The 25,810-nt window shown below is 48.3% G+C and overlaps 1 protein-coding gene across 8 annotated transcripts in view; it reads right to left on the bottom strand.

Moving 5' to 3' along the window:
- LOC135234942 (neuron navigator 1-like) overlaps window positions 1–25,810 on the bottom strand; it is a 187,421-nt gene that overhangs the window by 34,719 nt on the left and 126,892 nt on the right. For all 8 annotated transcript variants that reach the window (XM_064300085.1, XM_064300088.1, XM_064300082.1 and 5 more), the window contains 3 exons: window positions 15,224–15,362; window positions 9,468–9,777; window positions 1,027–1,816 (listed from right to left, as the gene is read on the bottom strand). In XM_064300085.1, coding sequence (XP_064156155.1) covers window positions 1,027–1,816; window positions 9,468–9,777; window positions 15,224–15,362 — 1,239 coding nt within the window. The remainder of the gene's footprint in view (window positions 1–1,026; window positions 1,817–9,467; window positions 9,778–15,223; window positions 15,363–25,810) is intronic.

Genomic DNA, 25,810 nt, shown 5'->3' on the forward strand with positions numbered 1-25,810 from the left:
GGTTAAAGAGTGGACTGAATGTGGAAAGTTATTAAGGACGTTTATATCGTCCTCTGCAAAACCACTGTGGCAGGAACTGAGCCTGTACTGGACTCTGCACCAGTATTTCACATCTAACAGTCGGCTAAAGATTTGGGCTGGAGACCTGATCTTACGTCTGCATTTAGCGCACAAAAAAGTCTCTACGCTCGTCACAGTGAGCACAGCTAGAGTCCAGCTGAGTACTCATGTAAGAGTCACGCTCTTCTGGATCACTTTAGTTCCTTCATTTTACAAACTTCCTATTTCAGTTAATTTGAAATACAAACAAGCAGAAGCTACGGATGTACACAGAACTGGGCATAGTACCCTTTTCACCACGGTCAGAGCTCCTGCCAGTATTAGTCTGCTCCAACAGACGCAGGGTCATTAAATGGGAGCATAAAGAGTGATGTTAGAGTGGAAAGACAAAGGATAGCAGCACCAGTATGGAGGAGTAAGAAGCACTCTGATTGGATAAGGGGCAATTTAGAGTTAGGGAGGAAGTTCTGCAGAGGGAGTGACCTGTGTGAGGTGGGGGAGGAGGTGCAGCAGAGGGAGAGACCTGTATGAGGTGGGGGAGGAGGTGCAGCAGAGGGAGTTACCTGTGTGAGGTGGGGGAGGAGGTGCAGCAGAGGGAGTGACCTGCGTGAGGTGGGGGAGGAGGTGCAGCAGAGGGAGTTACCTGTGTGAGGTGGGGGAGGAGGTGCAGCAGAGGGAGTTACCTGTGTAGGTGGGGGAGGAGGTGCAGCAGAGGGAGTACTGTTGTGAGGTTGGGGGAGAGGTGCAGCGAGGGAGTTACCTGTGTGAGGTGGGGGAGGCCAGGGAGAGGTGCAGCAGGGTTACCTGTGTGAGTGGGGGTGGGTGCAGCAGAGGGGTGACCTGCGTGAGGTGGGGAGGGCAAGGGAGGAGGTTCAGCAGAGGGTACCTGTGTGAGGTGGGGGAGGAGGTGCAGCAGAGGGAGTGACCTGCGTGAGGTGGGGGAGGAGGTGCAGCAGAGGGAGTTACCTGTGTGAGGTGGGGGAGGTCAGCTCGGAGAACCTGCCCCCGCTGGTCGGCCGCAGGCTCAGCTGTTTGGGGCAGGTCTCCCCGGGGGTGTGGGAGGAGAGGGCGGAGCCCGGCTTGAGGGGCCCGCCCTCCGAGTCCGAGGCCACGGCCTTGGCCTTGGCCTTCTCCTTCTCCTTCTCTCGGTCCGTCTGGTTCACCGGGCCGGCGCTGGCCCGGCCGCCTGGCTTACTGCCGCCCGGCTCCTTTAGCCGGGAGCCCGGGGCGGAGCCCGGGGTGGCGGGGGAGGGGGGCACGGGCTTCAGGCTGAGCAGGCTGCCCTCCAGGCCGCCGCTGACGGGCCGCGAGCCGGGCCGGCTGGTCAGGCTCATGGCGCTGGACTTGGCGGGGCGGGGCAGGCTGCGGTACTGGATGTTGTTGCGGGCGTTGGGGGAGAGGAAGCCCTGCTCGCAGGCGGACACGTCCAGGCTGGTCTTCCTCCCGGCCCCGCCGGCCCCGCCCCCGCCCCCACCGGCCGGCTTCACCGGGATGCCGGAGGACCTGGGCGTCTTGCCCACCGTCGCCGAGCCGCTGGAGATGGCCGTGCCGCCGGCGGTCAGCACCGTCGCCGTGCCGGTCGCCGGGGGCGGCTTCTTGTAGCCGAAGGAGCTGCCGGCCGAGGGGCGGACCAGGCCCGACGGGGGCTTGCGGTGGTCGCCGCGCTCCTTCCCGGCGTCCGAGCTCGACCGCTGCAGCGCGGTCCCCTTGACCGCCATCTTGGCTTTGTCCACGGCCTTCTGCTCACTCTTTGGCGCTGGAGAGACAAGAAGATGACCGTTACTCCATTTAATAACCTCACTTCTCAGGCTCATAACCTTACGGCACTATGAGCCTGACCACGTTTATGCCCACAGACCAAGTTTAAGTCCCCAAATATCTATGAATGTGCTGTGATAATAATTAGGTGGTTTTGTTACCTATGACAAACCATGACATTATGTAGGTGTGGCTCCAACTTGATAACTGACTTATTAATAACATTGGCCAAAGCCTGCTGAAAGCCAACAGAGACTGCAGGAAAACCAACCGCACAAACTCCAACTCTTGTCCCTTTAAGGTTGCTATAGAGACAAGACAGTAGAGACGTGCAGCCCTGTTCTCACCACTATCACTGCATGATGGCCGGTTTTCCAGGCCTGAGAGCTAAAAGTGTCTTTTCCAGGATGCAGAGGGGAGGGGAGGGGAGGGCAAGGTTAAAATGGACCACACCCTGCTGGATAACCCAGGCATGATGCCTGGATGGGGTTTCCACTGAGCCTGTGGACAGACTGCCTCACGGTTTGCCAGAGAGAGTAGCAGGCAGACACGGGTTATCTGACTCTGCCTGATCCCACACACCCTCTATACATACAGTACACACCCTTATATACCTAGCATATACCCTAACCTTTTGAGTGCTGCTATACCCTATACCTCTGAAGAGACAAATGGGAGATAACCTACCCCACAGTATATGCTAATTCATCTCAAAGCACACTTCTCAACCACTCAAATAATCACAAACTACCACTTAAAAAAAATTTATTTTACATTTTCTTGCGCCTGTCTTGTAAATATTTGCAAGTGTAGATCCTGCAAGCTGACATTTTAAGTTTTGATTGTGTGAATTAGCTACTTTATTGCTCCAAGCAAATCTATCAATCTATCCATGGTTATCCATCTACAGGACAGTGCTAATGCTGCCGTGGCGTTTATGGTTCTTACAACTGTAATTAGCGGAGAGCAACGGGCGTTCCGTGGGCCAACGACCAGGCGACTGTGAGAAAAACCAGGACCACCGGCAGTTTTTTATTTGAACCATGAACGCCAGTCTCATCAGACAAGCCCAAGGGAAACATCCAAGTGATGTACAACACATTAGCGCTGTAGTTTGGCTCACAATGCAGTTTGAGATGCTAATTGCAAACGACTGAGCAGCCAGTGCACACGGAGGCAGACATCTGAATTTACTTAGCGGTATTTATGAAACACGCAAAGCCAGCAGCGCGACTAACAACCGAAGGAGCCCCGACTTTGATCTCTGTGAAACACGACAACGCGGTCCTCCGCCCCAGGTGCTCTGATGACCTCATAACCGCGCTTCCCAGGAGCCAATAAATTCTCTGCATTTGACAACCGCAAAAAAATGTCATTCTTCAAAAGCGCTGTTACGGACAGGATCTCAAACAGAACGGGATCTCAAACAGAACGGGATCTCAAACAGAGCGGGATCTCAAACAGAGCGGGATCTCAAACAGAACGGGATCTCAAACAGAGCGGGATCTCAAACAGAGCGGGATCTCAAACAGAGCGGGATCTCAAACAGAACGGGATCTCAAACAGAGCGGGATCTCAAACAGAACGGGATCTCAAACAGAACGGGATCTCAAACAGAACGGGATCTCAAACAGAGCGGGATCTCAAACAGAACGGGATCTCAAACAGAGCGGGATCTCAAACAGAGCGGGATCTCAAACAGAACGGAATCTCAAACAGAGCGCGATCTCAAACAGAGCGCGATCTCAAACAGAACGGGATCTCAAACAGAACTTATGCGGGATGTGATCCTCTGCCATCTGAAATGAACATGCATTTCTTTAGTTGCACACTAATGCAGCTGCTACAAGTGGCAGATAAAGGGGTATGGTGAGCACGCTAATGTATCCCCAGATGACTGCAATCAAAAAACGGTGTTCTGTCGCTCTGTCTTCTTATCCGCCTTTTGTCCCGAGCCGAAGCGCGTGGCGCGATTCGCATCACCCGCGAAATCTGACACGGTGCCAACGCGGCCCGTGCCAGGCGCTGTGCCAGACGCAGCGTGGGGTTCCCGGGCACAATGAGCACTGTAACAGACTGACCACAGCCACACTCGGGGGTGGGGGGGGGACGGGGGGGTGGAGAGACGGGGGGGGGGGGGGGGGGCTTTCTGAGGGGGAGAGAGGGAGAGGGAGAGGAAAGGAGAGAGAGACAGGGAAACGGAGAAAGACAGACAGAGAGAAAGACAAAGAGAGGGATAGACAGAGAAATAGAGGGAAAGAGAGAGAGAGTGAGAAAGAGGAAACACTGGCTGTCTTGTGTAGAAAGACTACAACCCTCATTCATGGTATTAATGCTCTGACTAAAGTACTATTGCACTAAGGCCCCGCCCAGAGAAGCAGCTGATTGGCCACGCAATGCGGGGCAAAAAAAAGCCCACTCAGACTGGATCAGACCAATCCCAGCCAATGACATTCCAAATGTAGCCCCCAAAGGGGCGTGGCCACCAAGAGAAATTCAATAAAACATGGGATAAAAGGAATTACACTAAATTACCCCCCCCCCCCCCCCAAAAAAAAAAACAACCATATCAAATTATCTTTTTCATAATCTGTGGCAGAAAGTAATCTGTTAAATATCACCTGTCATCAGTTCCATTTTAACAGAGGAATGGTACATCAGATCAGCTCAAGTAAAATAAATAAATGAATATTTCTATAGCACTTTTGTTACAACATTTTGAAACCCAAAGTGATTAACAGAAAAAAAAAAATGATATATGTAATAAAAAGACAATAAAATGGAGAAGCAAATGAAATGTAAGAAGAGAAACCGCACGAAGATGTAAAGATAATACACACTGAAGGGTAAAAATGCACATGCAATAAAAGACTAAATTAAATCCATGAGAGAATAAATATACTAACTAAAAACCATGTTTAAAAAACACATTTTCAGCAGTTCACCCAGGGCCCCCTGTGTATGCTGGAGCTGGATTTCACTTCAACCACAAGCCCATCATTTTAACAACATGATCATTTTTCTTAATTAATTTCATGTTTAGAGAGATTATTTACCCTCTTAAACCACATTATGCCAAAAAGAGCAAGTTTGGGAAAAAGCTGCTTCTCCACTTCTTTTAAGTTGTGCTGTTGGGATGCTGAGCAGGTCACCACTAGAAGACATTAGGGCTGCACTAGGACTTGTATAAATAGCCAAAAAATACATTTGGGGCTAAATCATAAATAAAAGTATAGTTAGTTAGTGTAGCGTAACAATGATTAGAGAGTGTTACAGCAGAGCACAATGTATTGGCTTTTTTATAACTCTCAAGTCTGAAAGCCATGGACTTTTCAGCACGTACTCCTTCATACTTACAAGCTAAGGACAAATAACTAGAACGCCCCCCCCCCCACCCCTGACATAATTTGAAGAACAGACCTTTAACAGGGGGAGACAACTTGAGAATTTCACCACCAAGTACAGCTCAGTAGCAATTTTGTATGGCAGAAACAATCCTCAAAATTACAGCCTAGTCACGCCCGCGAGGACATGCTGAAAAGGCCCACGTTCTCCGGGGGCGGGCGAAGGCTGCGGGTGCAGGAGGAGAGCGGCTTTTCCCAGAATGCCGCGCTCGCTCGAATACGTGCCGATGGCTCCCGCATAGATCCCGCTGATGCAGGTATTTGTCGGCCTGTGGAAGCGTGCTGGATTTGCTGAAACATGATGAACTCTCCTTCGGTTCTCCAGCGACAGAGCGTTTCATTACAATTTGAGGGTTTCCCTTCTGTACTGGCTCTCGGCCCCACCCCCAAAACCAGCCTTGCCACAGCACTTCTCCCCACCAGAATTAAATTAAAAAAAGGTTTTTGGAGGTGTCCAGGGACCCTCAGTATTGGCATCTGTTTTTCACGTTTGTGGAGATATGGTTTCTGTTCTCCTCCAATAAAAATAATAATTATTTCAATTCATATTTCTTGCACACAAAAGTTCTTCATTTACATCTTCAGCAGCCATTAGACTTCATATTGTAATTGAAATTCAAAAAGCAAGGGATTATTAGGATTATTATATGTTTAGCATTCTATGGTACTGAATAAAAAGTGAATTATTCTGACCACATTATTCTTTCACATACAGGCATATCTTCTTCTTTTTGGGGTGTGGGGCTACTATCCTTTCTTGTCTGAAGCAGCATCTGTTTGTTGGATAAAGACTTACTGAAGCTGAAGATTTACTGATTTACTGAAGCTCAGTGGTAGAACAGCAGTGCCCAGAATGCCTCCTGGTACATGAACCAGAAAATTCAGTTTGGTATCAGTATCAGCATCGCGTAAACAATTCTGCTCTTCTGTCTACACCTTTCCAACAACATCGGTCTGTCTATGCGGCTCACCTTCTCTAAATATCTTTGTCTGCCATCAAGACTTTTTCAACGAGTGCAATAAATTCACCAAAGCTTAAGGAATTTCTAAAATGGGTCCCAATTGTATTTTACTCAGGCAGGTAACAGGACAGTCACACCAGGCCATGACTCTCCATTGGCTGCAGCTAGGCAAGAGCCTAACTTAGACAGGCAAAACGGAATGTGATTGGCTGACAGCTGCCTTGGGGGCATACTGCCTGGAGCCGCCTTCTTGATTCAAACCCTAGGTCAGAGTGCTTGCTGACACAGGCACACACAGGCACTTTCCTAAGGATGCTGGTCTCGAACAGAGAACATGCTTTGCCAGCGTCTGTGCGAATGTCTGTTTGTTAGGAGCAGAAGCTCAGGTGTCACTGCATGACTTATACTTGGTCCTACAGCCCCTGATCATACAGTAGCACACAATAAGCTCTACAACCCTGTTCAGTTTGAGAAGACACACATATTTATCTATTTATCTGAAAAGGTCAGGACAAATCTAAAAATAGGTTAATGAATTACGATGAACTAGTAATTTGTTTATTATTAGCTACATGGGGAGATTTTATGTGAAAAAGAAGCTGACAGTCAGTCCATGTCAGCATTTTGAGTGATGAGCGTCATAAACTATAACTGTCAAGATGTGGAACCAGGTATTAGTGTACAGACCCTGGGGCTTGCACTCAAAGAATCTCTTTTTACAACAAAGACACTGGCAAATGAAAAAACCCTTTACTGTAAATCAAGGTCTTCGGATTTATTCTCTTTAATTATTCATAGGTTTTCATGAAAAGGGGTTTTACAGGAAGTGGGGAGGGACATGTACTTTGAGAAATCACTGACAGCAGCTACCCATATTTTAAAGCCTTTTTTTCTTAAAAGAAGGGAAGCAGGGAAATTATCTTGGTAGTTAGCTGAATTAGCTATTCAAAATTAAAGCGCTCATTCTCCTTCGGTTTCTCTCTTCCAAGGCTCTAGAATTTTGCCATTCAAAACACCCAAATTTTGTCTAGGTCTAGTGAATCCGTTTTGAACAAAATGCTTCTTTTTCACGAAACCATTTTAATCAATGAACTCTTGCAGGGCTGTATCGTGTTCACAGTCCTTCGATGAAGGCTGCGCTTCGCACACCACGAACGCCATCGCTTTCTGAGGTCGTTATTCATGCACAGGAGTAAATTACAGGACGATCCGATGCCTGTCAAGTCCTTTTGTCCTCCGCCCCGATTAATATTCATGAGTAAGCTCAAACAAAGAAAAATCCCACCGCACTCGAGGTCGCGGATACGATGGAGAACAGACTCCAACAATAAAGCGTCGCTGTACACCATTTCGCAACGGGGCGCGTGCATTTCCGACCCACAAACCAGGAAAGAACGCTGCTCCAAGGTTTTACGAAAGTTCAGAAAATGGACGTGCCTTCAAACATAATCCAACTGAACCGCGCAGCCACGCCAATGTTAAAGTGCCATCTGTGCTCTCCCATCGGCGCGTGTGCATTCTGATTGCCTGTGACATTTAGATGGTCTTTCAGAGCCAATCGCCCCGCGCGGAAAGCTCGAGACAATAACGCGAAATGGCAGATAAGTGCCCGGTACGTGGCTATAAATACAGATAAAGCTACCGGGAGGCGCTGAGAGTCGCTGAGAACCTTTTGTTTCATCAGGGCGTATTTATCCTTTATGATAAAAGAGCCAATATGGACCCCCGAGAAGGCAACAGTACACCCAGATACGCCCCTTCAGCTGGTATAACAGGCTATGCTAAAGCACTGGTCATTGACTATTAATGACCAGCAGCAGGATAGTCCTTCCTCCACATCGGCAACTACAGCTTTGCAATACATTTTATAATGCAAATATACTTCATGAATATTTAATATATACATTTTTAGGATATCAAGTGGCTCTGTTGGTGAAGCCCCAGGCCACATGTCCCACTGGACTTGAACACACCAAGCATCTCTCCCTCTACAATATGACCAGGTCAGCTGCTCCATGAAACAACAGCAACATGATAACAGCAGTATAGCTCAGAGATCGCTGGTTCAGGCCAGGACAAAGTCATAGGCTGGCTATATGTGGAATTTCCATAGCAGTCAATCACAGTTAGTTTCATTCTGCTTTGTGGGAAAAAACTACAAAAAAAAAAAAAAAAAACTACAAAGCATTTCACCAAAAAAACTACAAAACAGATCACCATATTCTAGCCAGGCTCCTATAGGTCAACAGTTGTCATTATTGAGAGATGGGTTCTAGGTCTCCTGTAGTATGCTGAGCAGCTCGTAATGTGGAAAACAGTCACAGTCTGGTTCACAGGTGATTGAGACAGTGTGGTGAATACTTTCTGGCTGCAGGACTCCCAGATGTGAATGCACAGTGCACTACAGTTATTTCCCACTCCAGAACCTCAGGGGTGGGAGGTAGGGGGAGGTTTTTATGGCGCTTGTGTTCAAACAGCGGGATGTTTGGATTCGGACGCTGCCGCGAGCGATAAGCGCCAAGGTTACGGATGACGGCCACGACTCACAAAACAAGCTCAGAACTCCAGGCACAGGCCTATTTCCCATCTCATACCGACAGTGCTGTGAAATGCGACGCCGGTATGCCTGTGCTGGTTTTCACCACTGCCCTGTATATCTGAACGTTGCGTGACCTGTTCCTCTGACCTGTTCTTCTGTCTTCCACACTGTGGATGCTAAATAAAAATGCAGCAGATGAGGTACTGCAGCGGTCATATTAGCTTTGGCAATACAAAGATGGTGCTTCTTTAAATGCCCCCTAGTCTTCAGTCTATGGTTCTGTGCATAACTGAAGGGTATGAAAGAAAATGTAAAAAACAGCATCAAACCAAGCTGACAACACAAGGGCTGCAGAAATCTGCACCTGTGAAGTTTCTGAGCACACACCAAGCAGCACAGGACAACGCTTGTTTCTATGTGTGTGTGTGTGTGTGTGTGTGTGTGTGTGTGTGTGTGTGCGTGTGCGTGTGTGTGTGTGTGCGTGTGTGTGCGTGTGCGTGTGTGTGCGTGTGTGTGCGTGTGTGTGTGTGTGTGTGTGCGTGTGTGTGTGTGTGTGTATGTGTGTGTGTGCATGTGCGTTTGTGTATGTGCGTGTGTGTGCCTGAGCGTGTGCATGTTCATGTGTGCATGTGTGCGTTGGACTGAAGGGGGCGCTCTCTCTCACCTGCCACTTTGAGCACGCTCTGGGAGGTGTGGGTAATATGTGTGTGTGCGTATTGGACTGAAGGGGGCGCTCTCTCTTACCTGCCACTTTGAGCACGCTCTGGGAGGTGTGGGTAATGGGCGAGGTGACCCCCACGGGTGGGTTGCGGCTCTTTTTCAGGGCGTTGGGGTGACCCAGCGTCTGGGGCTTCCTCAGCTCCCCCCGCCCCCCCCCGTCCTCGCCGCCGGCGTCCTGGGGGCGGGACTTCCTCCACTTGCTGGCGGACTCGGTCTTCAGGCTGCCCGTGTCGTAGGCCCCGCCCAGGGCCTTGCGCTGGGCCTTGCCCGCCTCCTCGCTGTACCAGGATAGGCCGCTCTCCACCAGGGAGTGCTTCTCCGCGTCCGTGCGCAGCTGGGGAAACAGACGCCGGCAAACCTCAATCACACTTCCCCACGCGAACACGCTCCATCTTAGGGCTGGGAGGCTTACTACAATGATCATTATCCAGTGCAATAACAGTCCTCGCCACCGTGTGGCGTATTTCCTTTCTTTTCCACTTTTTCTCTTTATTCACACCTGGAGCTGTAGCAAACAACCACACTAAAGCGTGAAATGCTTCCGGAGAAGATAAATAAATGTAACCACTTATCTATTGGGTGTTGATAAGACAGCCAATCAGCAGCAAGGTCGTACACCTCCCGTGTAATCATGTGTGTTTTTGTCAGTCACATGGAAGCTGCAAGGCCTTGCTGCTGATTGGCTGTCTTGTGGTCACCAAACAGATGGAGATGTTTTTTTCTGGAAGCATTTCACACAGCGTGGTTGTGTACTATCGCATCAGGTATAATTAAAGAGAAAAAGAAAAGCAAAGGCGATGCACCACGCGGTGGCGGTGACCGCTATTGCGTTAGATTGTTATCACTGCGGTTTATCGCTCAGCCCTACTCTCTCTCTCTCTCTCTTTAGTGTTTGGGTTAGACAGCCACGGAGCTACCCAGGCGTGGGTCCCTTTTCATATTCACAGCGCGCAATATTACACAGTCTTCTTACACCCTCACTTACACATCACATCTCGGAAATACCGGGATGCTCCATATAACAAAAATGGCCTTATATTGTTAAACATTTAGTAAGCTGAAAAGAATGGCCCATTTGCTCTTGATGGTGTTGAAACGAGTGTCAAAAAGGTAGAGCAACATTTGTATGTAAACTACCACTAATAGCAATAAGAATGATATGAAGCTTCAGAATATGATCGTGGGCTTTGTCTCTGAGCGTAGCTGTGATGTAGCCTAACTCGTGATAAATCTCTGCGGTCTGCATTCTGGTCACAGTTTTTCGTACGTCACTGAAGAAGCGAGACTCACACCTTGCCGCTTTCTCATTCCGCTTACGCGCAGCGGCGGGGCGAGGAACGCAGCTGCATTTCGGCTGAGAGACCGGGGCGGGGTGGCCGGACGGGGGGAGGGGCAGGGGGATGGGGGGCAGGGTAGCGGGGCGGGGCAGGGCAGGGGGATGGGGGGGGAAGGGTAGCGGGGCGGGGTGGTGGGACAAGGGGACGGGGTGGGGAGGCAGGGCTACGGGATGGGAGGCGGGGCAGCGGGACGAGTGCCACGCCCCCCACGCACGCACGCACGCACACACGCACGCACGCACGCACGCACGCACGCACGCACGCACGCACGCACGCACGCACGCACGCACGCACACACACACACACACACACACACACCTCCTGCCTTCTGTTCTACATCGCGCAGGAGAGAGCCGCGCCGACCGCCGACCGCCAACCGCCAACCGCGGCCGGGCTCACCGGTCCCGGCTCCGCGCGCTCTAATAAAACACAGCGACAGGGCGAGTCTCGCTCCGCAGTCTCTCAGGAGTTACTGCCCCTCCGATCACCTCCCTAAATACGAAACCCTCCCTCCTGCTGCGTGACTCAGCCGACGTTTCTCAAGAATCGCCCCGGATCACGGTGCTAAAGGTCGCCGGTGTAGCGCTCACACATTCTCACGGCCTTTTCCGTTTGTTTAGTCTGGAATCACACTATATTAATGGCCCAGAGACACATATCTACAGCTCTATTAACTTTGGGAAACCAGAGCACACTTCCCCGAAAGCCCTACGAGCCTTAACTATGAGACTCTTTCATTCGAGCGTGGCGATTTATGAGCATATTTTTAAAAAATGCAAAGTTTCAAATGTAAGAGTAATTAAATGGAACCTAACACTGACGGGGGCTTATGGTTTATTTCACTGGGTTTTTCCAAAAGGCATTTCTCACAGAATTTCCCTCAGTGGGTCTGAATAGGAACCCAGTCTTTGGAAGTGCTTCTTTTAGGCAACTCATTTACAGTCCTCAAGGGAAAACGAGGAGGCAGAGAAGAAGAGGACAAAATGTGGCAACCGGGGTCTATAGTGAACCGTACTGTAATTAGGATGAATGTGAAACAACACGTTAGAGGATGTCAGATACAGGAAGAGGAAGTGTGTGAGATACAGGAAGAGGAAGTGTGGGGTTCAGGCCCGGGCTGGGTTCAGCAAAACAAAACAACAGGCACCGTTCTATTTCCCCAAAGCCACAGGCCTCTCATGTACAAAACTCCCCATTAAGGCTGCCCATCCTCTCTGATTCCAAAGGGCCTAAACACATAATAAGAAGATGATGACTGCATTTATATAGCGCTTTTATCCAAACGCTTTACAATTGATGCCTCTCATTCACCAGAGCAGATAGGGATTAGGTGTCTTGCTCAGGGACACTTCGACACGCCCAGGGCGGGGTTTGAACCGGCAACCCTCCGACTGCCAGACAATCGGTCTTACCTCCTGAGCTATGTCGCCCCTGATGATGATGATGATGAAGACGAAGTAGAAGAAGAAAAAAAAAAAAAACTAAGACTAAGATTACGAAGACGATGAAGAATATGAAGAAGACTTTTTTTTATATAAAGCGCCTTTCTCAGATCCAAGGTCACTTTTTAACAACAAAAGCAGGCAAAATGCATAGATACACAGAGAATTAAAAAACATAAAACCAAGAATAAAACAACAGAAAGGATGGTAATATAAGGTACGCAAACAGACAAATAATAGAGCGAGGCGGGTTTGGACAACGCGCTTGGATTCATCGATAAAAAGCACATTGAGCTCAATCTGTTCCCCAAGCCTCCATCAGTGCGGTGGCAACAGATGAAACTTGCTAGGCTCTTGGCAGACAAACTGGTGAAAAGGAAGGGGTAGGTATGTGTGTGTATGTGTATAAGAGTGTGTGTTTTCATTAGTGTGTGTGAGTGTGTGCATGTGTGTGTGTGTGTGTGTGTGTGTGTGTATGTGTGTGAATGTGTGCGTGTGTATGTATGCGTGTGTGTGTGAGTGTGTGTGTGTCTGTGTATACATGAGTACGTGTGTGTGAATATGTGCACCTGTGTGCATGTGTGTGTATGAAGGTGTGTGTGTGTACATTCCATGTGTGCATGTGTGTGTAAGTGGGTGTGTGCATGTGTGTGTGTGTATGTGGGTGTGTGTGTACTTGTATGCATGTATGTGCATGTGTGTGTGTGTGAGCATGTGCGTGCACGTGTGTGTGTGTGTGTGTGTGTGTGTGTATTTACGTGCGCATGAGTGGCTTGGAAGAGGTGTGGGTGACAGAGTGGGCAGAACGAGTCGCAGCAGGAGCCACAGGCACTTCTTTGGTGAGGCAGTCAGACCCCCCCTCCCCTCCCCTCCGCCCCTGCCCTCCATCCCCCCCGCCCCCCCCCAACGCCAGGCTGCAGATGGCGCTCTCCGAAAGCAGGCCCTCGCCGCGCTAAAAAAGCCCCAATCCCGCCGCTCAGCTTCCAGCTTCCTCACGTGCGAGGTTGCCATGGCAGCGCGGCGGCCTCCGCTATAGAGCCGATCGCTGCTCTGTTTACTTACCCGCTGACTGAGCAGGCGGGTCTAACCTCGTTTTTTAACATGGAAACATTACCTCCAAACAAGCTGTCAAGTGCCACCAAAGATACAGTGTCTAGACCAATAAGATCGCACGGTGAAAGACAGCTCAGCTTTAAGGCTGGAACACCTGGCCGTATGACTGTGCGGCATGTCACGCAAATACATGAATGAATTTACGCATCTGTAGGCAAGAGCAGCAGTGACCATCCTTGTCCTGCGGGGCTACTCTCCAAACAACAATCCAGCTATAGCGCACTATTCAACTATTTACCAACCTCAATAATAACTTGAACCACGGTTGACTTGGGGCGACTAGGGACTAGGGGCGACATAGCTCAGGAGGTAAGGAGGGTTGCCGCTTCGGTCCCCCGCCCTGGGCGTGTCGAAGTGTCCCTGAGCAAGACACCTAACCCCTAACTGCTCTGGTGAATGAGAGGCATCAATTTTAAAGCGCTTTGGATAAAAGCGCTATATAAATGCAGTCCATTTACTTGTAAGCTACACCCGTTGTTGATGACACTACCACTAAAAGTGCTGCATGCACACCCATGTTTGAGGATACACATACCACATAAGCCTTTACTGTTGATCTACGAATGACTGTTCTATATACTTAATCTTAAGCATAAAGGCTCAAGGAAAAAGGTCTATTTTATTGGACATGTGATGTCTATTAAATAGACTATTCCAACGCAGAGTTTTTCCAGAATAGAGAATTCCAAGTTGGCTGCCTTGACAAAAATGCGACCGTTGAAGCGCGGTCTACGTAATGCGTGAAGCATTTTGCATCGAATGAAAAACCACTGGCTCGGCATTGGCCACAAAGATGCCTTTCTGCCTCCGCTGAGGAGCAGGATTGGCTGGCTCGTTTTTGCACAGGGCGCAGTGCTCAGACCATGAATGAATGCGTGCAGTCACGCTGCCCCACGCCACATCACCACACCCCGGGACTGAAGAGAGCAGATGTGCGGTAGGGGGATGAGTGCGGTGGGGCCGGGTTAGCCATGCCTGGCTGGTGAATGGTGGGGGGCGTCTGGTTTTTATCAGAGTGAAAAAAGCGAGAAGTTCCGTGGCTCAGACCCACACAAGGCCTGAGGTCCAGAGCTCGTCTGATAGGGTGAACAACAGGCTTTGGCAAGACGGTAGTGCGGTTTGGGCCCAAAGCCAAGCCATCTGAGAGAACATTACCTGACCCGTAACTGGCAAGAGTTTTTTTTTTTTTTTGTGTTGACCTGACCCAAGACCACCGCGGTTTAAAATGCGCACAGCATACATATCATAAATGAAGTTTAAACGGAACTAAAATGAGCGTTAAACTGCGTTGCTTAGTATTTCAGTATTTAGCTTTGTATTTAGTATTTCACCTTGTGAAGGAAATCACGACACAACAGCTGTGCTTCATAAGCCCCAATTAGCACAGGGCAGAAATCATATGTTTGCTTATTCAAACCTTAATCAGGGAAAATATTGGTCTGTCAAATGCCCTAAAGCCCCCAAAAGCAGGCAATCAAGCTGGCAGTCACAATAAAAAGACTACAACCCCCATCATGAGTATATGTACATTAAATCTTGTTTAAAATTAAAATAAAAATTGTTGCTGTTTTAAATTTCTTTATTATTGAATTTATCACCAGCTCATGTCAATTTTGTTACTGTATTTTTACACGTTCTTTAATTTACTCTTGCTTAAATTCCAATGTTCTTTGTTTATAGTTTTTTCCAGTTTCATTGGTTTAAATACCCAACTAGTCATGTATGAAGGACGCATTATTGTATGAAAGATGGAAGTTATTGTAATAACTATTGTAATGCGTTATTAGCTTTGACCGGGCGCTATTGCTCAAACAGACTGAAGCGTGTGTGGCTGCAGCCGGGCCGGTAGGAGCTCCAGGGCACGTGGGAGTTGGCGGCTCTCTCTTACCGCGATGGCGGAGTTGCAGCGGGATCCGACGGGCGTGGTGGGCAGGGAGCAGAGGGAGGAGCTGGCGTTGAACTCCTCCGAGCTCAGGTTGTCCGAGGCGTCGCTCAGCCCGCTGCTGATGGAGCTGCTCTCGTCCCAGCTGCGAAAGAACGGAGGAGCGCGTTAGAGGAGTGCGTGATGGACAGAAAAGAGGAGGAGTGTGTTAGAGGAGTGCATAGAATGAGTTTCTTCCCAAGTCACCTTTTGACTGCACTAAAAGTGAAGCCCGTTTAATGCTTATTTGTCTGCATGTGCGGTTACAGTCGGCAATGTCAGCTGCATTGATGGAGGAGACATGAGAGAAGCTATTATTACCACGTCTGGAAGAACGCTCCACATTTCTACGTGGGATTTACATTTAACCTGGCCAGGTGTCGGCCCTGCCACGTACACAGTTAAAACGACGGCCTCAAGACACGCTTAAGAAACATTAAAGATTTAAATACAAAACGGTCGTCCATTCCGGTTTACTGTTTAAGCTACACGGCACACACATTCTGCAGAGCGCTTTCATATGTGCTAGCTGCTACTAGCCGTAGGTCTTTATGCAAATCACAACCTGCCGAGAATGGTACTCCCAATCACATCTCAACAACGCGGCAGCAGGCGGGGGGGAAGGGGGGGGGGCTAGTGGGTTGGGGGATGTGCCACCCCAGGTGAACCGACTGCCAGATCTGTCCGTCAATCAGCGTCTCCAGGTTACTGTGTTAATCTTTATCTGCGTCGCTCTCGGAGACAGACGCCCGGGTGTCGGGCTGACGGGGGCTCGGTCGGCCGTGAAGACGTACGGCGCCCGTCGCGCCGCGCGGAGACGCTCAGTCGCTCGCTGAGCGAACGCCGCAGTCCTCAGACCCGGCTGTAAATAAACGATGACACGTTTCTTTGTCTGTCTGCCGATGTCGCATTAATGATTAAACCGCACTTATGCGGAACGCTCCGGAAGAATAAACAGGAACGCACCACCTCTGAATAAACAAAGCCTGGACGAGGAAGAGGGGGTGGGGTGGGTAGGACAGGGAGGGGCTAGCCACCCTTATTTTACCCAAAACCCCCCTTGCCAAGGACAGTAGTCATGTCCAATGAAAGCCATGTCAGATTGAACCTGCCACTGTGGCTGACTGTGAGCACTGTACTACACAGAGCAATTCCAGACCGGCTAATACCACAGGCAGCCGTTTCAGGATCCCGGCAAAAACAAAGGGGTCCTTCTACAGCACACCACGCCTCTGACAGCTCGTCAAAGGAACTGTCCTTTCATTATGTCAAGCAAGAAGAGATTCTTAACACGCAGGTTTAGTATTATGTGCATTTTGTTTTCAGCTTAAGGAGTTTCTATAGACAGATTCCATGTTGAGAAGCCAGTGCTGCCCGTGGATGTAGTGATGCAGGGTTGGATGGAAGCTGCTGATAGGCTCGAGGGCTGAGGGGGAGCTGCTGATTGGCCCGAGGGGAGGAGAGGGGCTGGGGAGGGAGCTGCTGATTGGCCCGATGGCTGAGGAGGAACAGGGTCCTGGTGAGGACACTGGCAGGGTGACCTGTATGCCAGACTGTGTGAGGGTAGAACAGATGCGAGTGTCCTACAGCGGATGTGGGGGGGTTGGGGGGGTTGGGTGTCGACGCCGTTTTCGGTTGAGGGGTCACACTACAGGGGTCACACTGTAGCCCAGGGGGGTTTTAAGATTCCCAGGATTGGTATCACCACTACACCAACGTACGATGTGCAAGGCACTGATCTTGGCTTGATTTAGTAAAACAAATATCTAACAAAGTAAATTATGCAAGTCACTCTAGATAAGCCAAAAACTTTGCAAATAAATGGAAGAAAAGGTTCTTCCATTTAGAATAGAAGTATAGAATAGAGTCTATCATGTTGAAAGAGGGAGAGTAAGGTCCTGTCTGAGGAAGATCTCTTCTGCAAACAATCATTATTGAGTTAGATGTGCGCTGTGCTGCAGATTAAAGGCTTTGGAACAGAGGCTTGTGTTCCTCTAAGGAGAAGGGGTCTTTGTAATGATACGCTTGTTTGAAGCGTTAATATAGCCACCTCTCACAGACGATGACATCAGGAAAATCATCAGGAAAAGGGAGGTGACACACGTCACACACCCAACACCGGTAAAACAGGGCTGAGAACTGACCTAGTGTTAACCTAGATTCCTGAACACAAATTACACTCCCCTACTCAGAAGACCTTGCGCACAGCATCTGAACCTTTTTATGAACTCTAATTTTGAACTCTAATTTTGGGACCGAGCCAACTCCTGGAGACTTTCAGCCATTTGGGGCTTACTCTGCGTTTCTGAACCCGCCTCTTGAATTATTCAGAGTTGAATATTAAGACGTGTCGCTCCACAGTGAGAAACACAGAGCTCCACGGCATGGAAGGTCTTCACGTGTCAGGAGCTACGGATTTTTATTGGGCACAAGCGGAAGAGAGATCCAAGAAGAGCGGAGATTAAGGTCGAGCTAACGTTAACCCTGTTCTAGACATAGTCTGCCAACACAAGGAATTCAACACCTAATTATATATTTTGAATAAAACTAAGAATAGAAACCATACATAAATATATAATGAGTGATGGATGTGCCTACATGAAATATCACCTACATTTTGCAGTAATCACTAATTATAGTGATGCCAGTCAGGCTCAAATCAATTAATCCTGTGTGAATGGGACAGGCAAATATCCTTCATTGATTATGCAGTTCCATACTGGCCTGCTACTTTCACATCTGAACTGAGGCAGTGAAGCCTATAGGGCAGTGGTCTCCAGCCCTGGTCCTGGAGAGCTACAGGGTCTGCTGGTTTTTGTTGTCACCTTAAAATCAGCACCCAGCTGAGACCCAAGACACCAGATGAGTTGAGTTAACTGTGTAATCAACTGCTCTAATTGATTCATGAAGTGCAGAGTCACTATGAAAACCAGCAGACCCTGTAGCTCTCCAGGACCAGGGTTGGAGACCACTGCTATAGGGTGTCTGGTGAGAGCTTTGAAAGCAAGGGTTCCCAACCTGTAGGTCACGACCCCATATGGGGTCGTCTGATTTGAGGACAGGGTTGCCTGAAAATTTAGAAATGTATTATTATTTTTTAAATTCTCTTTAAATAATGCAAAAGTAGGCTACTATATGTGGAACATCACAACAACTAAACTCTAATAAAGCAGTGAGGCAGGAGAGGTGGTGGTATATCGCCAGTATAGCCACGGCTGAAGGGTGTTGTGTGTGGGTGCGGTGTTGGGGTCTCGTAAATCTGTGAACATTCATGTGGCATCGCATCAGAAAACACGTTGGGAACCCCTGTTTTAAAGGGAAGAGCAGTAGGACTTCGGCTGGGGGACCCCGCCCCACATTACTGACGTCTCGATGCCTCAGCAGCTTGCTAAGCGAACCTCGCCCCCCCCCCCCGCCCCGCACCCGCCCCCCCCCCCCCGGCACACTGGAGTCCTGGCTTTCTCAAAACACTGTCCACAGTGGGGCTAATTACCGGCTGCTATTTTCACGCTGGTTAAAAACGCCTTCGGAATCTTTTAGGTATTACACCGACGCAGACATAATGCTCCAATTCACAGAGAGCTGAAATTATTAGGGGGTAGTACTCAGTTAAAATAAGACCCAGTGTGTCTCTTATCTGGGTTTCAGAAAAATGTGTCCAACAACACTCAACTTCAGACATGTAAATTTGAGTTGTTAAAACGCTTTTTTTTTTTCTTTTCTTTACAGTTACAATTCACAAATATGCCGTGAAAAATAACATGAGAAGAAATGTCTCCATGTAGCATGGAAAGGACATACAAAATTTAAGCCCGTTTGTCCTATAGGCAAAAATATTACACACGTCCATAATAGAATGTACAAAAGCATGAAATGGAATTTTCATTTCTAATGCATTTTTGGTAGTAAGGAACAGGACGACTGAAGAAAGATGACATTTTTGAAAATAGGAAAAAAAGGTTCAGGTTCAGCTAATCTCAAAACATCTCTCCTGGTGTCACTCTCAAAACATGACCTTTGACAGCAAACTGCCTGCAAGACGCACCAGAGTCCAGTCTGTGTCAGGCTGCCCCGCCCTTACCCGGTCCCAGTGTTGCACCCAATGACAGAGCCATGGGAAAGACGTGCCATAGCGTGACCCATATAAGGCACGGAGCTGTCACTCAGCGAGACAGCTCATCAGAATTCTGCTCATGCTGCCCTTCTCTACTAAACACTAACCTAGCCTATATGCTGGGATTCTGTTCCATACATTGGGCTCCACATTAAGTAACATGGTCGCAGAGTTTAAAATGTCACAAACTGTACCAGTAGTTATCAAATCCTTTTTTTTTCTTTTTTAAATGTACATCTGAATATGACTTCTTCCTTCTAGTCCAGGACCAGTTTTCAGTTCACTTCACAGGCAGGTGAGATGGAAACAGGCATGTTCACGGCTGACCTGGGAACAGCAATGACCTACTGGCAGTCGAGCACTCTGAATACCCATCAATACCTTAGCCGTGAAAACCTGCACCCACTGGTCTCACTATTCACCCAGGAGTCATGTGACCTCTATCTGCCTCACTATTCACCCAGGAGTCATGTGATCTCTACCTCCCTCACCATTCACCCAGGAGTCATGTGACCTCTATCTGCCTCACTATTCACCCAGGAGTCATGTGACCTCTGTCTGCCTCACTATTCACCCAGGAGTCATGTCACCTCTATCTGCATCACTATTCACCCAGGAGTCACGTGACCTCTATCTGCCTCACTGTTCACCCAGGGGTCATGTGACCTCTACCGTCTCACTATTTATCCAGGAGGCATGTGACCTCTACCCGCCTCATCATTCACCCAAGAGTCATGTGACCTCTACCTACAGCCTTATCTTAAATGACAACTTTGTTCCAACACTATTTTTGTGACTTTGTGGGTTCTAATACACCCATTTAAAAAGAGAACAGAAACAGTGACAGAGGCTTCTATCAGGCCAATGAAGAAGAGGCTAATGGTTGCTTACGGAAGGGAAAAAAGTAGGCCAATGCAAAGGCCACATCCCATTATAAGAGAAATAACCATTTGTTAAGCAAACCATTGTTTACATTTTCAGTGAGTGAAGCTTCTAGTTAAATCAATCTTAAAGTGTGCAAGGGGGCTACAATTCCTTAGCCTAATCAGATTGCTATATGTCCGTGCATGTCCTGGGCTGGTCATTAAATATCTAATTAGAACAGATCAGGGAAAAGAGCCTAAATTCTCCTAAATGAGCTGTGCTGTCTGAAATGATCATCTCCTTGGATGATTGTCCCGACAGATTTATGGTGCAGTCTTGGTTATGGACTTAACACAGACACGAGCTGGATAATTAGGCCGGTATGTTTCCATCAAACCTGCGCGTGCATGTACTTGACAGGGCCCATTTGACACCATATTGCCGTCTGCCTTAAGTAATAAAAATCAGGTTGGGCTTGAAAAGCAGATTTCGAAAGGCAGGTCAAGCGTGATGGTTAAACACAAGTAGCTAGGCATCTCTTAGAAGGTAATCTGTCTCTAGATTTGAGAGTCAGACTCCAGCATGACAACGCAAACAATTTGTAAATTATCTGATCTAGCATAATATGTCCACAGAGACACTGCTGTGCTGTGTTACAATAAGTCTATTGAGCTTAACTGCAATTAGGCCGACACATTCACTGAGCAGCCTGTGGAAATCGAATTATATAAGTATAAGTGGGCAAGGGTCGATGCTTCTGAACTCTTATTTTAAAAAATAACAGCAACACAAATATGCTTATACATGTCAGGTGTATTTACTGTGTGAGGTCTGACCTAATTAAATTAACAGGCAGTTAAACTGTAGTACCAAGTACAATACTTCAGGAATTATAACCGACACACACACACACACACACACACACACACCTCAGGAACCAGGAGATAGGAACCCTTGCAGAATAAGAGTTGTTGATAACCAAATTTCCAAAGTCAAATAAGCAGCCTTTCATTTTTGAAGCAGTAAATCATTTTATACATTAATAGTTTATAATAAAACAAGCCGTAATCAAACCTTTCTCTGTGTCAGCTTTCCAAAAGACGGAGCATAATAATAACCTGTCCATAGCTGACATCCGTCATAAAGAACGCAGTCGACGTGTCGAGCACAGAGAAGCTGAAATAAATTAACTAATAAAAAGTGCCAAAGGACTCATAGGGAGAGCTGCAGGCTCCAAGCAGGTTAGGGATGGCCACTGCCATGACAAAGCAGCGCAGCAGACATGGTGTGGTCCTCTTATTGCGCCAGGGATAACAGTAAAGAAAATGGCGATTCAGTTTTTTTTGGACTCAAGTGGGTAAATAGGAGAGGCGTACGTAGAAAACTCCTGAGCATAAGAACAAGAAGCAGCCATCCTGCAGAAATGAGACGGGCTATGGCATGGAGATGCACGTGTACGGGCAACACGTTTCCTCTCCTTCTTAAGACAAAGGGAAATCTTGAAAAGATTTCTGGCTAATTGCCTCTTCAATGGGTTAAATTTCTGACAGCTTTCTTCCCAGTCTTTGCACATCTTCTGACGTCACTGACACACAAGAGCCAACCTCCCTCTGCGACAGCACCTTCACACACACACACACACACACACACACACACACAGCGACAGCACCTTCACAGAATCACACTACTCAATAATTACAGGCGTGAGACTCCGGAGAGGGGCGCAGTGTGAAAAGCCTGTCAACCCGGGAGAGATTCAGAGATTAAGGGCTCTCTCCTAACCTGAACGTTGGCGTTGACTGCGGGGACGCGAGGCGACCGGGTGATAGCATTATTACACGTTGGAGTCGGATCATCTGAACCGGCTCAGTTGTCGGCGCCACCTTGCCGGCCAAAAGGAGACACTGTATTCATGAAGCCCATCCCATCATCTCCCCAAATATAGCAGCTGAGGAGTACAGGGATATCAGGAATGTACAAGGTGCAACTCCAGATGGCAACGTTCCTAAGCTTCACAAGACACCTCCACGGTTGCCAAAGTAATGGGAATGAATTCACGTCGATCGTAACCAATGGCGACGAAGTGGCACGAAATGGGGAAAATGGCTTGTTCGAGTTTAGAGGTCCCGCTTCCGGCAATTTCCCCCCATCAGCGCCAGGGAGACGCCCCTGGATAAAGAGCGGTGGTGAATAGAAAGCAGATTGCTCTTTTGATTTTCCCCTTTTCACATCACGGGCTTTGAACCACGCCACTCCCATCCAATTTGAAGCGAAGTTCGGAGTAACCCGGCAATTATCTGGAAGAAAGGCAGCCCCATCTGCAGTGAAGCCAAAGTCAAAACACACTATTCTGATTTTTTTTTTTTTCATAATAAAACCAAAAGACGGTCTTTCAAGAGGCCGTGAAGCCGGGTGCCCTGCTGTGTCCGGCAGGTGCAGCTCACGGAGGATCGCTGATCAGTAGTGACGCACGAGCGGCCATTTCGCCGTCGAAGCCTCCATTCACCCATAGCCTTTGGGAGGAACCCCATTACACAGCACACTCCATGGAAACTGGAGGGGGAGGAGGAATTTTCTAGAAGGCCAAGCTCAAATCTTCTTGAGCGTTTGTATGTTCACAAATCTTGAACACGTTAAAAATAACAATAAAACCGCCATCTACATTTTTCTAATAAACTACTGTTTGCCGAGTGTTATAAGTGGGCAAATGTGTTCAGCAAAACCGGTCCATTTCTAAGGTGCAGTGCGTCTTCGTACTGGTTACTTGTCGTGGCTTGTCTTCACTCAGAACAAACAACCCAAAGGAGAGAAGGCCCGAAAAAAAGCCTTAATTCACAACGCAAGCAGGCTCATTACGAGGACAGATCTGAAAGATTTGTGGGTTTCTTCAGGCAAAGGCAGACACCATAAAAGGTTATAAAAAAACATGTTTCCTGAATGAAGACGAGTTTATATTTGCCAGACACCTGTCTCGCTGGCCTGTTTCAGCTGCTGACAGGATGGCTGCAGTATAAAAGCAATCCTGCGAGATTCTAACTCCCTTCACTGCTTTCAGCAAATACAGGCTGATGATATGAGACCTGCTGAACGCTGTTCTTTGAGTTACCGGAAGCAGGCAGGGGTCAGTTTTTAATCAGCCTGGCTTCTCGGTTACCTTCAAACACACATCCAGTGCTCCTTGGCACGCTTAGGGACTACCGTCAGGGCACCCGTTTTCTGATTGTTTCGAACCACCGCGAGCCGAGCATTTGAGCAGACGTGGACGAAACTTTGCAGGGGCCAGGGTAACACCTATGACGAGCTGAGCGGCTAGCTGGCTAGGCGGCTCGATTACACACTCCGCCTGCAGTAGGGCAGGAAACGCTGGACGGCATTAGCATAGCACCGTTGAGAGTACTGGTGCTGAGGATGCTGGGAGTCTGATGGATTCCATTGTGTGTGGCACAGGAAGGGAGGGGGGAATAGAGGCAGTCCCTGAGTGGCCATTGAAGCTGCTTGGTCTCCTTAAGGAAGACTTAAGGAAGAGTCTAAAACTCCATTTCCCACAAGACTTAGCAGGGTCTCTGCTGAACCTGAGGCTCGCTGAAGGCCTTAACAGGAAACTGACCAGGGCCTCCAGCATGACCTCCGGAACAGATGTTACAGCACAGCTGGAGTGGGGGCACGCTGCTCATAGTAGTCGCATTCTTTCACAGAATCCCAAGCGTCTCATTCAACACTGATCCCTAGGTAGCTGGCACAAACGCACATACCGCAAACAGTTCACAATAGGTAAAGTTTTATTAACTGAGCAAGATCTACATAAAACCTGCACCACTCATTGTTATATTTTTGTGATGTTCCTCCCAAAAAAGGAAGAGAAAGCACGAATGTTGAGATTACTTCCTCCACACAAACCGAGCGAGTACACTAACGAGTCTGGCGCACAATGCTATCCTTCTGTCTGCACACCGAGGCAGGTGCAGCACCAGCACTACAGATGACCTGGGGAAAGTCCTGCTCTGTCTGGGCCCTTAGCATTCACCTTCCAACCAAGAGCCCTTAGATCCAGCACCAAAGGAAACGTGGGCAGGACAGGGGCAGGTTGGGGGGTGGGGGGTGAGGGGGGGGGGTAGTATATAATCCAGACATGACGTAATGCAGGTAAACAGGAATTTCATATCTGGAGGAGGAGGAGGAGAGGAGGAGGGGAAAGCGTGACTCAAAAAGAAAATGCAAAGTGACTGGGTTCACCATGTCGGATGGGTTATTCGCGGTTAAATCGGGAATGAAACGAGAAATTGTACAATTCGTCATTTCACCATCAAAGCTGCAGAAGCCACATGCTTGTGACAAAGAATAAAAATGAATATTCGCCAAAACATGAAAGCCTGGAATTTATTTAACCACATGTACAGCCAATGTACAGACTACACAGACGACAGTGTTCTCCATGGACATTTTTATTTAATGCAAGAGCTAAATTTTAAGCAAAAACCGTACACTTTGACTCAAGGATCTGCAGGTCTAGAGCTGCATTTTACTTAGAAAAAAAAAAACCTTCATTAGGGCTTGAAATGTAATATTATCACTTAATCTCAATGGATCAATATGCAGACACGCCAGTGGACTTAATTAACTGGCCCGGACTGAAACTCCTACCAGGTCTCTGCCTTCATTGAGAAAGAAAGAAAAAAAAGAGCCTGGCTCCCCTCACAAAGTGTTTTCGGAATCCAAAACAGCTGTGATACGAAAACCCGCTCAAGCAAATCAATTTATCCGCCGCACAGCCAGCATGCGTCTGGCCTCAACCGAACGTTTCTGCACATACCCCACCGCCACACAGGGAACGCTGATGCGCAGGAACAAAATTATTAGGTGCCAACAAACCATTTTTAGCATAAAAAAAAAAAAAACAGGTGACTTCATTTTATCACCTAATTTTACGTTTTTAGCTAAATGGAGGCTGGCTTGGGCCTGACAAACACTCTGGCCAAATTCACGCCAGCGCCTTTTCTGCGTCCCACCCTTCCAGCCTGGACCAAGCGGGATCCGATCGCACGCAACGGGTGGGTCCGCAGCAGCGAGGCTGATGGGATAGGACTATGGATTCCGCCGATGCGTATTTAGCCAGCGCAGGTACTACTGCGGCTCACTGGAAGCGTTTCTGCAGAGGTTTGAGACGAACCGCTAGAGCAGACGGAGACGGCCGCGGCCAACAGCGCAGATGGGCTCTGAAACGGGCCGCTGGGCTTCCTTTCCGGCTAAACCGTGAAGAGCTAACTGCTGTGTGGTTAGACACTGGGGCTGTGCTGTCTGGTAGCATGCCAGCTATCCAGCTTAGCTTAATGCAAGGAGCGGTGGAGCTAAAGATGCTAAGGTACTTCACCAATCACAGCAGGAACAGCTACAGAAGGATTTCAAAACAACAGACGGAGTGCAGCGGTTTTGGAGCACCTGATTTTCTGTTAAAAGAACATTTATCGAGCTTCGCTGGATTCATTTGCCGGACTTACGTGCGGCTATTAAAAAAAAAAGTGTAAGGCCTGGCTTTGAAAAGCAGAGCAGAAACGGGTGCATTTCAGAACAAAGCCTTA

This window comes from Anguilla rostrata, chromosome 11 (genome assembly GCF_018555375.3).
Source record: "Anguilla rostrata isolate EN2019 chromosome 11, ASM1855537v3, whole genome shotgun sequence".
NCBI lineage: Eukaryota > Metazoa > Chordata > Actinopteri > Anguilliformes > Anguillidae > Anguilla > Anguilla rostrata.